The following is a 15,475-nucleotide window of genomic DNA, read 5'->3' as shown; positions in this document are numbered from 1 at the left end:
CTTTTTTTACAAAAGCTCTCTCTCCTTGAGTCCATCAAAACCCAGCCGAACTGTCATTCCTGTATAGTGAATCATCAGTGTTATCTATGTGAAAAGGTCTCTCTGTACCTGGAACCTGCTAACCGTCACCCATGCTCCTTTACAAAAGATGCCTTTTAGTTTCTTTCAAGGCTGAACACTGAATATACGTGATTAACTACAAATATTCAATAATGGCATTTTAATGAGCACCTTCTACTCTTTTTGATATTCTACTAGTGTATCCATGTACCCTTCTCTTTTCTGTTTACTTATCAGTACGTATAATATTAGAATAGTTATAAAGCCATCAGCCTTGTGTTTAATCAACACCTGTCCTTCATCTCCAGCTATGCAGAGCTGATTGCTGATTGGCCAGTGGTGGTGCTGGGGGTGTGTACAGTCCTCATCGTGGTGTGTGCCCTGGTGGGTATCCTGGTGCCAGACCTGCCAGACTTCTCAGACCCTTTACTGGTGAGTAGGCCGAGCCTACGGAAGGCACAACACTTTCTCCCTAGAAAGTCTTGGTCTTTATTTGACCAAGCTTGAAAACATAGTGTTTCGCACACATCAAAATCATTATATTGAGTGCATGTGAAAAGTCCAATATGTCAACGGCGAATTTCCTGGTAAACTAAAAAGATGTCCTCTATTTATTCAGGGATTTGAGCCACGAGGCACGGCCATAGGCCAGCGACTAGTCACATGGAACAACATGGTGAAAAACACAGGGTACAAAGCAACCCTGGCTAACTACCCATTCAAATATGCGGACGAGCAGGCGAAAAGGTAACAAGGACTACCACACAGATCCTGTCCATTTGTTGTCATCCTCCTAACCCTTTAGTGAAGCATGTATTGATTCAAAATCCCTGATGAAGGGGGCTGAGGTAGGCTAGATCAGGTTTAGGCCTCAGGCCAGGAGATGGAGTGATGACAGACAAGCAGACACACTAAATCTCAATCCCATCCTGCAAAAGGATCGGTCGGTCGGGGGGGGTTGTTCTATCCCAGGCCTATCTTCCATTACTTATCCTGATCACTGGGGGCCCGGTGAGTAATCAAGAGCAGGTGTGTGTGGACTTGGGGGGGCCGTCAGCAGGACTCTCTGCATAATTCCGCCTCGGCCCCTCAGTCTGCTCTGACAAACTCCTGATTAAAGGGCCTTCCTGTCTGTCTTTGTCAGAGGATGTGGCCCCTAAGAAGGCCTGTTGGCACCACTCCCTGAAAACCCTCTTATGATCTGGCTATTATTACGATTATTAAAATAATGATAACATTGCGATGGTGCTCACTCTACTGATTTATGATACAGTCACTGGCTTTGTCATCACTAATGGGTTGGCCTACAACCGTTTCCTTCATTTGTTTAAGAATGACCCTTCAATACTGTGCTATTTTTAACTGTCTTTCATGTTGTTACCATATACCATCTCTGCTGGGTGTATGCTTTAAGTGGATTACATCTCATTCTGTCATGTAGATCTTCAGAATTGATAGGAACCGTTATACAAATGTATGAAATGTTAACAGTCAACAGTGCAATCACACTTGTACTTTTTTATTTCAGTCACCAAGAGGACAGGTGGGCTGAAGATCACTTTGACCGAGATAAAAGACAAGCTGACTGGGACTTCAGCAAAGACAGTTTCTTCTGTGATGTTCCAGGTACAAACTCATCCTAACACTTCTCCTGTTTCAAGAGTTTGTCTAGTAAGTGTTTGACTGACTGAATGTTTGACTGTGATGAAATGCTAACCAGATGCTCTTTACTGTATGTGCAGGTGACAGATACTCCAGATTAGTATTCACATCAGCAGAGGGGAAGAACCTGTGGAACATACAAGCAATTAAATCTATGTGCAATTTGGACAATACACGGGTAAGTGGAACAGCACTGTTGAAGATGTGCCTCAGCATTTTCTCATGTCAAATGGTTCAATAAGCCCCATCATATTAGAAATGTTATGGCTGGAGTCTATGCTGTCTCAGGCTGGAACTAACCTGACATCCTGATATATTGGCCTTGTCTCCTGATCTCCTTGGGTCAATAGTTATATTCTAGTCGTACTCTGTTCTTATCTTGTGTTGTGTTGTGCTGTCTCCAGGTGCGCTCCCACCCTCAGTACTGGAGCCTGTGCCAGCGCACCACTGACGCCTCTTGCTGCCCCAGCTGGACCCTGGGCAACTATGTGGCGATCCTCACCAACAAGTCCTCCTGCCAGAAGATCACAGAGCGTGATGTGTCGCATACCCTCAAGATCCTGCGCTCCTGCGCCAAGTACTACCACAACGGAACCCTGGGCCCCGACTGCTGGGACATGACCACGCGCCGGAAGGACCAGTCCAAGTGCACCAACGTCCCCCGCAAGTGCACCAAGTACAACGCCATCTACCAGATCCTCCATTTTCTGGTGGACAAAGACTTTCTGAGCCCAAAGAACACAGACTATCTTATCCCCTCCCTTAAACACAGCATGTTGTTCTCCCCAACGGAGAAAGGGGAGACCATGATGAACATTTACCTGGACAACTTTGAGAACTGGAACTCCTCGGACGGCGTCACCACCATCACGGGGATCGAGTTCGGTATCAAACACAACCTGTTCCAGGACTACCTACTGACGGATACCGTGTATCCAGCCATAGCCATAGTGATTGTGCTGGTTGTCATGTGTGTCTACACCCGCTCTGTGTTCATCACCCTGATGACCATGATCGCCATCATCAGCTCTCTGATCGTGTCCTACTTTCTGTACCGCATGGTGTTCGACTTTGAGTTCTTCCCCTTCATGAACCTCACGGCCCTCATCATCCTGGTGGGTATCGGGGCAGACGACGCCTTCGTCCTCTGTGACGTGTGGAACTACACCAAGTTTGACAAGCCCAACGCTGAGCTGTCGGAGACGGTGAGCATCACTCTGCAGCACGCCGCCCTCTCAATGTTTGTCACCAGCTTTACCACAGCCGCCGCGTTCTACGCCAACTATGTCAGCAACATCACCGCCATCCGCTGTTTCGGCGTCTACGCCGGAACGGCCATCTTGGTTAACTACATACTGATGGTGACCTGGCTGCCGGCTGTGGTGGTGCTCCATGAACGCTACCTGCCCAACATTTTCACCTGCTCAAAACCTCCCCACCAGCAGACAGGGTTTTGCACCCGCACCCTCTGGGCCAATCTGTGCCAGAAGGCCAACAAGTGCCTCTTCACTGTCTCTGAGGCCTCCAGGATCTTCTTTGAGAAGGTGCTGCCCTGTATCGTGATCAAACTGCGTTACCTCTGGCTTTTCTGTTTCCTGGCCTTCACCGTGGGAGGGGCATACGTGGTTTGTGTAAACCCCAAGATGAAGCTGCCCTCTCTGGAGCTGTCCGAGTTTAAGGTGTTCCGCTCCTCCCACCCATTTGAGCGCTACGACGCCGAGTACAAGAAACTGTTCATGTTCGAGAGGGTCCACCACGGGGAGGACCTGCACATGCCTATCACCATCATCTGGGGGGTCACCCCCGTGGACAATGGGGACCCCCTCAACCCCAAGAACAAAGGCAAGCTGATGCTGGACAAGACTTTCAACATCGCCAGCCCGGCCTCCCAGCTGTGGATCCTCAACTTCTGCCAGAAGCTGAGGAACCAGAGCTTCGTGTTCCAGTCGGAGGAGCAGGATTTCACCAGCTGCTTCATCGAGACCTTCAAGCAGTGGATGGAGAACCGGGACTGTGAAGAGGCCTCGGTCTACCCCTGCTGCAGTCAGTCTACCTTCCCCTACAAGCAGGATGTCTTTGAGCTGTGCATCAAGAGAGCCATCATGGAGCTGGACCGCAGCACCAGCTTCCACCTGGACAGTAAGACCCCCGGGCCTCGCTTCGACATCAACGACACCATCCGGGCCATCGTCCTGGAGTTCAAGAGCACCTACCTGTTCACACTGGCCTATGAGAAGATGCACCAGTTCTACCACGAGGTGGACACCTGGATCCAGGAGGAGCTGAAGAATGCCCCAGACGGGCTGAGCTACGGCTGGTTCGTCAGCAACCTGGAGTTCTATGACCTGCAGGACAGCCTATCGGATGGAACGCTCATCGCCATGGCGTTGTCCGTGGTGGTGGCCTTCGTGGTCATGCTCCTCACCACCTGGAACATCATCATCAGCCTCTACGCCATCCTCTCCATCGCAGGGACCATCTTCGTCACAGTGGGCTCGCTGGTTCTGCTGGGCTGGGAGCTTAACGTGCTGGAGTCTGTCACCATCTCGGTGGCAGTGGGTCTGTCGGTGGACTTCGCCGTGCACTACGGAGTCGCCTACCGCCTTGCCCCCGAGCCCGACCGCGAGGGGAAGGTAGTCTTCTCCCTCGGCCGGATGGGTTCTGCTATCGCCATGGCGGCACTCACCACCTTCGTTGCCGGGGCGATGATGATGCCGTCCACGGTGCTAGCCTACACCCAGCTGGGCACCTTCATGATGCTCATCATGTGCATCAGTTGGGCTTTCGCCACCTTCTTCTTCCAGTGCATGTGCCGTTGCCTGGGCCCCCAGGGCACCTGTGGACAGATCCCCCTGCCCAAGAGGTTTCAGTGCCAGGCTTTCAAAGAGGGCACCACCAACGTCCCCTCACCCCAGGGCAAGCATGGCACAAAGTACCAACTGGACAGCCGAGGAGGAGAGGTGGAGCATGAGCATTACGAGCTGGAACCGTTAGCCTCGAACCAAAGGAACGATGAGAAACCTGCAGAGGAACAGGAGACGTGCACCCAGCTCTATAATGGAATAGCCCCCCACTCTGCCCCCTGCACACACATCCCCTTTAAGAGCAAGGCAGAGCCTGGCAGAGGGCCCTGCTCTGAAAATGGACTGGGCATACTGGCCACCGACCCCACACCCAGATGCCAGTACTCCCATAACACAACCTGCACATGTGGAGATCCCCCTCACCCTCAGCAGTCTATGGGTATGCAGTGGACCCCCCACCCATGTACTCAAACCACCCAGGACTCCCCATGCCCCACTCCTCTGTTCCCCCTCACAGGCAGCCATGCGAACAAAGGCCAGACCCTCCTTTCCACTCTGGACGCAGTCTACAAACCAATAGGTTGCCGTATGCACTATGTCCACTGTCCCCCAGCCCACTTCCACCACTGCACCCCGGGCAGGTTGCCCAGACAGGGCCCTCACAGCTGCCACCTCAGAAACTACTGTGTTCACACTGTCCCCCTCACAGGTGGCCTCCCCAGGGACCAGCACTCTGCCCCAGACCCAGCTGGGCTGGAGGAAGCACACCGGACTGGAGGATCCTCTGGCCCTAGTGGCAGCCCCACCACCCCAGCCCAGACTCAAGGTCCTCCTGCCTCCGCTCTGGGCTGCACATTAGCCCACACACACACAGGGTGCTGCATAGCCAATCATGAAACACAGAGGGCGGAAGAGAAAATTGTCAACTCTCTGAGGAATCAGAGCATGGATAATTATGTGTCCACCACGATGCAAAAGGACTCTTGTCATAAGATACCTGGCAACCAGGAGAAGCTTGAAACCAGTACTACTCCCGTCACATGGGAAGAAAGTGTCAAAACGTGCAAACAGAACCCTAAAAAAGAGAGGGCATCCTCAGCCTCTCCCAAGAAACTCTACTGTTTTAACAGGACTTTAAGAGTAAAGTGCAATTCTGTTGAGTTTAACGTGCCAAAAGCTGAAGCCAATGTGCCTGCTCTTGCAATAAATTCAAAACCCTCATCTGAAAGTTTATGTTGACAGCAAAGAGACTTAAGAGACTATATCTAAAGAGTAAACTTTTGTCATATCAAGCTATCAGGAGCAGTGTCCCTATGCAATTAAAGTGTTTGGGATATTTCACTGACCAAGTGCCTTATGTCGTTCATGTAAAAGTATGTCCCTATATATATTCTGTGATTACTGTTTCTACTGTGCAGATATTGGTTTGATCGGTCAGATGTACTGTATTATTTTGAGTATACTGTAATTTTATGAAGCTCTAACCTGTTTAAGGAAAGGTGAACCATTGACTTTATTCTATAAGAACCACAGGCCTTAGTCTGTTTCGCGTTGCCACATGCCTTTCGGTCCAATATGAAAGATGTACTGTATGATTATAAAGTCATTTTAACATGATTGTCTGGCTCTTTCCACTCTGCTCCTACAGTATGAAATGAAAAGTATCTCAAGGGTTTGTTCAAAGGGTACGGTTTGAAATAACAACTGGTACACCTGTTTCATTGTCTCACTGCTGTTGGCGCCTTTAGAAGATTTGCTCGGTCTGGCCTGAGGCCACGGTGCTGTGCTGGGCTCTCTGAGCTCCTACACCACACAGACGTTTGATTTCTAATCTTCACTCCCCAAGAGCCTGCATCACATTCCAAGCTGGTCAGAATCATAGACAGTAGGACATCAGCAGGTCTCATAGACATTTACATTTTAGCAGACTCTCTTATCCAGAGCGACTTACAGGGGCAATAAGGGTTAAGTGCCTTGCTCAAGTGCACATCAACAGATTTGTATTTATTTATTACCTAGTTGGCTCTGGGATTCGAAATTGGCGACCTTTCGGATACTGACCTACCTAACGCTCTTAACCACTAGGCTACCTCTTAACCACTAAACCATCCACACCCTTCATCTACACATGCAACTGTAATAGTATAACTCATATGGGTCCTATCATTTTGATTTTGTAACATGTCAATTACATTCTATTTATTCCCTTTCTCAGAATCTTTGGAAGCCCTTCGTTAACTCCATCCAATGGAAAGTATCCTATTAATTTACATCCACAAATCCAAAGTCCTGTGTTTTATTTGCTGTTCTGGCTCCTGCCATCCATCCCCCCTTCTAACAGGTTTCCCTGGTGGTCCAAGATCTTGGCCAAACCTTCTGCTGCAGAGCAAACATATACGTTAGACACGGCTCTGCAGGAAGTATGACTCACCACAGCAGACAGAATTATAATTACACTTTCAGTCGTGAATTAATGTCAGATATGCAGCTCTGAACTTGTATCGTAGGCTACCAGACGGCTGTAATTATCTGTGAGAGAGAGACCAAGGTGCCACTGTAGCCCAGCTCCCTTAGTCTCCGACACCATACCCACTAAAAACCAAAGATCAGTTTTAACGTTGATTAGGGTACAATAAAACTATATGATATGGTGTGAGCGAGTAGAAATTCCTCTAGCATCTGCCAAGTTCTCTTTCTCATTTCTCCACTCCTTTTCTATCTCACACTTTCATGGGCGAGGGTCAGACATGAACTAAGCACAGACATTTCTTACCTGTCAATCACACATCTAGTTCCAGCCAGTACAAATCCCTATCCCTGTTCAGCCTTGCCAATCACTGAGGGGTACAGATGGGACCTCTGTCACTCATAGGGGCAACTGTTCGAACCTCTCATCTCGCGCTGGCTGGAAACTTTCCAAAATGACATGCCGCCTGTGTAAACTTGCCCTTGTTTACCTAGCCCCAATGTTTCTGCAGTCCTGACCTGAGGAATGCCACAGAGACAACAGTACGTACCTTTGACTGGGGAAGGATAGCTAGCCACATCTTCCTTTTGTGTGAACACTCGCTACAGGGAGAACTACAAGAAAGATACATTGGACAAATTGGCAGACTTGTCTCAGATGAAGCATTCTGACAATCTGATCTTTACCTGAGAAAATTGTTCTTGGGGAGACCGCTCCTCATATCTAAGGAAGAAGGGCTTCAGTCTACTCTATCATAAAGGGCTAGCCGCTAGTCAGTGTACTGTATATTAGGCAGAGAATGATGAGTGGTTGCCCATATTGCCATGAGTTGGGTTAATTTAACTTGGTATTTCATCGTGCACAGCACATTAATAGGAGTCTGAGGCACAGCTGTATCCTGAAGTTCACCTTACATAGCTTATATAAACATCCTGGTATCACAGAGTCACTCAGTATTTTCATAATGTTGGCTGCTCTTGCAATCTCATAAGAAGCAATTACCAGAGGAGATAACTTGAATAATGTGGAACTTCAAACTGTAGGGAAGATATGGCTGGAAAAACAGGTGACGGAGACAGACATAATATCCTTATCCCTGTGCTCTCTCCCCACGCTGGCAAGGCCACTCCAGCATTCCAAGTGCAGAAAACACCTGTTTCCAAAGGGTCCGTTGGGAAATAGGTCCTCTCTTCCCTGCCTTTCCTTTCCTGTGTGGAATCTGAAGGCTGATCCCGTACCAAACACTCACAGCCGGAGCCCCAGGGGTAGATGGGAAAAGCAGTTATGCTCCATTAAAACTCCATGCTCTTGATTGCCACTCAGGCCTGTCTTTCTCTCTGAGGACAGACGCCAATCAAGTTGACTGCAGGTGCTCCATCAACTCCTTTACTACCACATGGCCTCTAGCCTGGGTTGGGTAGGCTACCAGTACCTGACTGTTTCTGCAGTCAACAAGTACAGACAATTGGGGGGGACAGGCCTCTGTGGTCTTCAATAGAACATTTTCTATATTATTTTCCCTTATCCCCTTCTAAAATAGAGATGGAAGTCAAAAGTACCGCTGTGCGTCACTACTAACCTCTGTTTTGCTTTGTAACCCCCCTCTAATCCCATACCCCCCACACAAACAAACCTTTAAAAAAACACATTGCGTAAATTTACCCAAGGGGAAAAGTGTGGTTGGTTAGAGGGATTTGCATGAGAGATCCTGTTATACTGAAGTGATGGGCTTTATATGACTGGATGGACTGTGGTCCCTGGTCTTAGGTCTCCTCCATTGGTGTCTTTATACACCAGGCCAGCTCACTGTAGATTGACCACTCCGGTCAATGGATTTCACCTCAGCTTACACGGAAAGCATATCATTATATTTGTTTGAACTGAGGTCAAATATTTGCTATGGTTATGGGGCAGCGTTTATTACATTTTCTTGTGAGGGGAATCTGACCAGCATGCGCCTCTGTTCCAATAACACTACGGGTCCCTGAAATAACTCTAAAGCGGAGACCTGTAGTTTATTTACTTGGTAAATATTTGTTAATCTTTTCAATTTGAGCTCTAGGGTTCTTGCAAATTGAGTATTTGACGAAGCATAATATAATTGTAGGATCTTAATTTGATCACTCTTGTTGATGAGAATTTTCCTGCACCACAGGGAATGCAGATGAGCTTCGCAATTTACATAGATTCACTAAAAACCCACACTAACACACAATTATATTAACAGTATTGCACTTTTAATGTAGAATATTTTTGACCAGCTAATGGCCTAACCACCGATCAAGCAACAGTATGGACTAAACATTCCAATCTTGTTGATGCTGGATTATTTTGCTGTGACAATATAGGTCAAATTAAGATCCTACACCTGTACAGAAGCACTTTCCTCTCATGATTTGTGGTTTATGTTACAGTTTTTGTAGAACCACACTGTGCTTTCTATCTTCTCATAGTTATAAGAGAAAAATCACATGATCATTAAGGCTACACTTTTACATTATCTCTAACAGAGATCCATTCCTGTTACTGAAACATGGTATAGTACTTTGTGTTTTAAATGAAAATGTGAGATTGTTACAAAACAGAAATGGTTGTTATATGGTAGGCGTAGATTACATGTCCATTCAAAAACCTTTCCAATAACATTCGATGTCTAAACGTGTGCTCTGTTAATTAACACAGGTCAGGAGAGGTTTCCATCAAGAAGCCCTAAACACTCCCACTGGGCACACAGTGGTTGAATCAACGTTGTTTCCACGTCATTTCAATGAAATTACGCTGAACCAACGTGGAATAGACATTGAACTTACATCTGTACCCAGTGGGCTGTGTCTGCTGAGAGAGGATGAGGTTATTCTCAGATCCTCCTTACAGCAGGAAGTTTTACTCTACCCAGTGGCATCCTGTTTTCAGACATAGGAAGTAGGGAAGTAGGGAGGAGATAAATTCACAGTCATTTTTCAAATCCTCAGAACAAGTGAAAGCATGCATGCGGTATAAAAGTTAGCATAATTATTATTCAAGTTTAGTAGAGAAGTTGGAATGTTTTATTAAAATTACCAAAATCCTTACATTAATTATATTACAATGTGTAAATGTAAACCACGAGAACGTTGCATTGTACACACTGCAAAACACACTATAATCATAGATTGCGCCGACCGACATGGCAGCTCCTAAGCAACTTTGCAGTATTTTTTTTTGTGTGTTATTTCTTACATAAAAAACAAACAAAAAATACAAGCATTTCGCTACACCTGCAATAACATCTGCTAAATATGTATGTGACCAATCAAATTGGATTTGATTTATACAGAAGGTAACGTTTCACAGTACCAATATTAGTGAATAAAGGTTGAGCCCGCCACCTAGTGGTAAAAAACAAGCTATGCCAAAAGACAGCGGACCCTCTCCATTTTGCCTGTAATCAATATGGTAAAAATTCTTAATGTTATTCAGACAAAATAAAAATGTATGATCTATGAATTCACAGTACAGTAAAATATGATTTTCACTTAAGCATACAGGCCGTGGAAAAATTAGTCAACAACATTAAGTTCCAACTTCTGTCATATTTACAAGTGTGATATCCCCGTTGTTATCTTTGGCGGTGTTCTTTTTTACCTTCCTGTCCTTAAGAATCTTGGACATGAGCTTCTCATAGAACCATTTTATGTCCTGGGGGTCCTCCGGCCACTGCAGGTACTCCCTCTTCTGGGCAAAGGTCCTAATGGCTTTGTGTTTCATCAGTCTGTAATGGGGGACTTTCCCCACGACCACCATGATGAGAACATCTCTGAGCTCCTCCAGCATCCTGCTCTGAGCCAGGGTAAAGGCCTCCAGGCACCAGCCATCCTTGAGGAACTCTTTAGACACAATACAAACGGTCTTCCTGCTCCTCCATATGGCATCCCTGATATTGGACAGGTGATCTTCACCTGGGATGAAGTCTCTGACCTCGAAGCAGCAGCGGAGGACGTTTTGCTCCGCCAACTGAGAGTCTAGTCTGTTCAACAGGGCGGTTTCTACCCACTTGTAGTCATTGTTGCTGAAGCATATGTAAGCGTCGTACCGAGGCCCACCAGCAGGAGGATCCTTCCTAGGGCCCTCAAGGATCCTGGAGGTCACCTTTTTGTAAACTTTGAAGAGGAATCCACGGAGACGAGCGAAAACAATTGTACCGACCGTGATTAGGATGATGAGCGCTGTGCAACCGATGAAGAGCGAGAGCCTTAGTTCCTGAACCAGCCTCTCGTCATCCTTCTTACACAATATGACTGAGCTGTAATTCAACAGGCTGATGCCATGGAGATCTGAGGGAAACTCACAGCTGAATTCATTCACGCCAGGGTCAGGAAAAGTCACGTTAGTCCCGTTCAGCCACGTCAGAAAGTCCACCAGGAAGCAGTCACAGTGGAATCGATTCCTATACAGGTTGATCCAGCTGAGAGAATGGAAAGCTGCTGGGTCAGGAGAGACCAGGAAATTGTAAGAGAGGTCAACTGTTTTGAGACTCTCTGGAAAAATGTCTGGTTGGAGGTATGTGAGTGAGTTGAAGTGGAGATCCATTTCTTCCAGAGAGATGAGGCCTTTAAATATACCATCTGGGAGAGCCAGCAGGGAGTTAAAGCTTAAATCCAGACTTAAAAGCTTGCCAAGATTTTCAAATACATTCATACACTTTCCCTGTGCCCATATCATCTGCAAAGCGATGTTCCTTAGTTCAAGCAGCTTCAGAGAGTTCACAGCTGGCACTGAAATATTATTGTTAAGGGTGCACCAACGTATTAAGTTGTTACCATACCAGAGATGCTCAATGCGCATTAATTTAGCTAAAACTGTGTATATATCCTCCAAATTACTTAACCTGTTGTTTTGAACATTAAGTATGATCGTACTATTAGCAAAGTCAGAGAGGCCCTCTAAGGATGTAATCTTATTATCAGCCAAACGAAGATGTTGGATGTTTGGTAGTGGTGCAAGGTAACCATATGTACCTAGTTCCCGAATAGAGTTTCCTGTAAGATCCAGAACTTGTAGGTTTGGAAGTCCTGTAAATGCATGATATCCCAATGCACCAATATGATTGTAAGATAAATCTAGTTCTAAAATATTGGGTAGATTGTCAAACGTGTAAGAATATATTTCCCCTATAAGATTGTGTGACAGGCTGAGCTTTTGTAAATGTTCAAGACCAAAAAACGCCCCCCTGTCAATCTGGTTAATTTTGTTTTGGGCTATTGTTATGTCCTGTACCTCTCTCAGCGGACTGAATACTGCATATTGCAAAGTAAATATAAAGCATTTGGACAAATCTAGAATCTTGACACCACTATTCTTGAGGCCCTCAAATGTTTGCCTGTCTGGGTCTTTCATGTTGCCGAAACCAAATGATTTCCCCATGGTACTGTGCTCCAGAATAAGATGGTGAATTTTGGTCCCTTGGATTGCATTGAAAAACAGCTTTGCCTTGTCCACATTGAATCCATTGGAAGATAAGTCAAGTGTCTCCATGGACATGTTCCGAAAGGGATTTCCACATCGTTTCCAGTCAAAGCCATACGGAGTCATGCTATATAGATAGAGGCTGTTCAAGTTGAGGAACCGAAAGTGTTTGCCTTGAAAGCCAAGCAAATCTTCCTCACATATGCTTTCCATCTGGTTTAGGGTAACGTTTAGCTCTTGGAAATCTGTAATGTTCACAAAGAACAGAGCAGGTTGGATTATTTTCACCTGGTTACCATACAGATCTAGTGTTTCCAACGAGACCAGGGGCCTGAGATAGTCACCCTGTAAAATAGATTCAGTCAGGTCACACATATACAGAGAGAGAGCTCTCAGGTTGGACAGTCCCACAAACGCATCTGGCTCAATTTGTAAACCTCTGTTAGACCCTAAATAGAGCACTGCCAGGTTTGCCAGCCTTTGAAAGGTGTTAGTTCTTATAATAAGCCCATTCACTTGTTGCCAACTGAGGTCCAGTTCCTTTAATCCTTCAAGCCCAGAGAAGGAGGTCTCATTGATCTCACTGATGTAGTTATCCCTCATATACACAATGGTAATGTATGGAGGCAGCGCAGGGACCTGATATAGAGACTGGCTGGTGCAAGCTGCTGTAGAACCATATATAGGGCATTTTGGGGTGCATTTCACTACCTGCAGGTATACTTCAAAGATAGCCAGCAGTATAAGGTTCCTCATCATCCCCCTGGCAAAAAGTAGAAAAGAATGCTAATTATTTCAATATAATTAAAATGATTGTTATTCCATCACAGGGCTGCAGTACATATATTAATTGGATGTATATATCAGTTGGCTATAGAGAATTCACATGTAACTGTCTGTTTGCACTGAAAGGTCCATAGTCCATTGGTTGTGTCCCAACCTGATAATGAAAATCCCATATTTGTATGCTGTGTACACAGCCTTACTCTAGTCTGGAGTCACAAGGCTCACACAGGGCTGTTTGTATTATATGAATGAATCACTTCTATCCCCAAGTGTGTACACCAATCCCACTGTGCAAAAACGTGTTCAATCAATGTTGTTTCCATGTAATTTCCACCTAAGAAATCTGTGATGACGTTGAATCAACTTGGAAAACTGATTGGATTTGCAAAAAGCCATCAATGTAAGGGCATTTCATCTTTCTTCACTCAACTTTGAACCTAAATCCAATGACATGGTGACATTTTTTGTTGATTTCACGTTGAATTCACATTAGTTGACAACTCAACCAAATGTAAATCAAAAATAGACATTGAACTGATGTCTGTGCCCAGTGGGATGAGAGCATAGGGCAATTATATTAGGGACTCAATTTGTCAGATTGTTACAAAACAGAAATGGTTGTTATATGGTAGGCCTAGTTTACATGTCCATTCAAAAGCAGAACTCTTATCATGTGAGCAAAAAGGGGCACCCTCCCACTTTTTCGGGAAAACTGCTGAGTGATGTGGTCTCTGACCATCAGAAAGTTTTGAAGCTATACAGTGTTAGTTTACAATTACATTGTTTACAAACAATTGAGTAAAACAAGCTTATATGTTGGGTTATGATGGGGTTAGTTAGACATAAGCTTGTGAGGCATTTATCAATTATATTCTTCAAGAATCAGAAAAATGGATGTAGGCTACCAATCCCAGATTCCCACTTGAAATGTACTTCTAGAGGCTACAATTATGTGACATGTTATAAAGTTGCCATCCAAAGAACTGTGAGATCCTAATATGACTCCAAAATGACAGCAATTGTTCAAGTCTGGTTCGTCAACGCGTAAAGTTGTCTTTGCAATGTAACCATTCACGTCTATAATTTATGACATCTAATTTGTTGAAGTGGACATACGACCTCCAAAACAATAGTCTGGGTACTAGTCTTTTTAGCTAACGTTCCACAATTGCCACTCCTGTTGGCACAGGAGTTGTAAGGAGTGGAACGTTAGCTAAAAAGACTAGTAATAGCTGAACTGAGACGGCAACCAGGCTACCAATTTTTTCTTCTTCTGATATCTATCAACTATAGGCCGGCACAATAATGCAATTATTATAGTAGGCCTAAACAGTAAGCTGAAGGTAAAAGTTGTGATTTACCTGAAGTCATGCGCGCGCTGATAACCAAATACGCGTCGAGCTGGTGAGTATGTTTATGGGATAGGTTACAACCCTCTCAGTGAAGTCAAGCACTGAGCGAGTTCGTTTCGCATGGCCCGGTGCCCCGGGGAGGTGGATATTTAATTTTACTACCAATGGAACGAATCCCCCACTGTTTTTCATATATTCCTCCCCAGAAACGGAGAGGATCAAACTGCAGACATCATCTCTCAGGCCTCCCGCTATACTGCCACCTACTGGTGGGAATAGTTTAGACATCATCTCTCAGGCCTATAATCTCTCAGGCCCCTCTCCAACGCCAGGGGCCTCATTTATAAACGTTGTGTATGCGCAAAATATGCCCCAAAACATGCGTACGCCAGTTTTCACGCAAAAATGTGAATTTATAAAAAAACTGAATTTGACGTGAGAATGTGATTATCCTCCCACAAACTTTAGACCATGCATATGCACAGTTTCTAGTGGTTTAAGTATTGCATTGCAAGAATCAAATCAAATTAAATTTTATTTGTCACATACACGTGTTTAGCAGATGTTATTGCGGGTGTAGAGAAATGCTTGTGCTTCTAGCTTCGACAGTGCAGAATATCTAACAAGTAATATCTAACAACTTCTCCCATGGGCAAAGAAAGTCAAAAGGGGTGATGATATTAATTAATAGTAATTTCGATCGAATGTGCAAATTGTCCAAATAGATACGCAAGGTAGATGGATTATTTAAATATGTTATTGGACCATAAACAGATATGGCTCATTAACCTTTACGGACCAAATAATGATGATCCACACTTCTTTGACAATATATATAATAAAATATCAACCCCTGCAAGCAATTCAAGACAATATTATTATGGCGGGGGATTATAATA

The 15,475-nt window shown here is 45.2% G+C and overlaps 2 protein-coding genes across 3 annotated transcripts in view; one reads left to right on the top strand and one right to left on the bottom strand.

The window, feature by feature from the left end:
- Positions 1-6,143, top strand: part of LOC121552190 (protein dispatched homolog 1) — a 92,156-nt gene extending 86,013 nt beyond the window's left edge. For both annotated transcript variants that reach the window (XM_041864914.1, XM_041864913.1), the window contains 5 exons: positions 369-492; positions 680-807; positions 1,589-1,686; positions 1,803-1,900; positions 2,127-6,143. In XM_041864914.1, coding sequence (XP_041720848.1) covers positions 369-492; positions 680-807; positions 1,589-1,686; positions 1,803-1,900; positions 2,127-5,765 — 4,087 coding nt within the window. In that variant the 3' untranslated portion in view covers positions 5,766-6,143. The remainder of the gene's footprint in view (positions 1-368; positions 493-679; positions 808-1,588; positions 1,687-1,802; positions 1,901-2,126) is intronic.
- A 3,065-nt stretch (positions 6,144-9,208) lies between these two features.
- LOC121552497 (toll-like receptor 5) lies at positions 9,209-14,682 on the bottom strand. Its single transcript, XM_045211255.1, has 2 exons — positions 14,586-14,682; positions 9,209-13,201 (listed from the first exon to the last, which is right to left on the bottom strand). The coding sequence occupies exon 2, from the start codon at positions 13,195-13,197 to the stop codon at positions 10,546-10,548; it is 2,652 nt and encodes an 883-aa protein (XP_045067190.1). The 5' UTR covers positions 13,198-13,201; positions 14,586-14,682; the 3' UTR covers positions 9,209-10,545.
- Between the last annotated feature and the right edge of the window lie 793 nt (positions 14,683-15,475).

This window comes from Coregonus clupeaformis, chromosome 36 (assembly GCF_020615455.1).
Source record: "Coregonus clupeaformis isolate EN_2021a chromosome 36, ASM2061545v1, whole genome shotgun sequence".
Classification (NCBI taxonomy): domain Eukaryota; kingdom Metazoa; phylum Chordata; class Actinopteri; order Salmoniformes; family Salmonidae; genus Coregonus; species Coregonus clupeaformis.
Note: the sequence above shows the minus strand (reverse complement) of the source record. Positions and strands in the feature narration are given on the sequence as shown.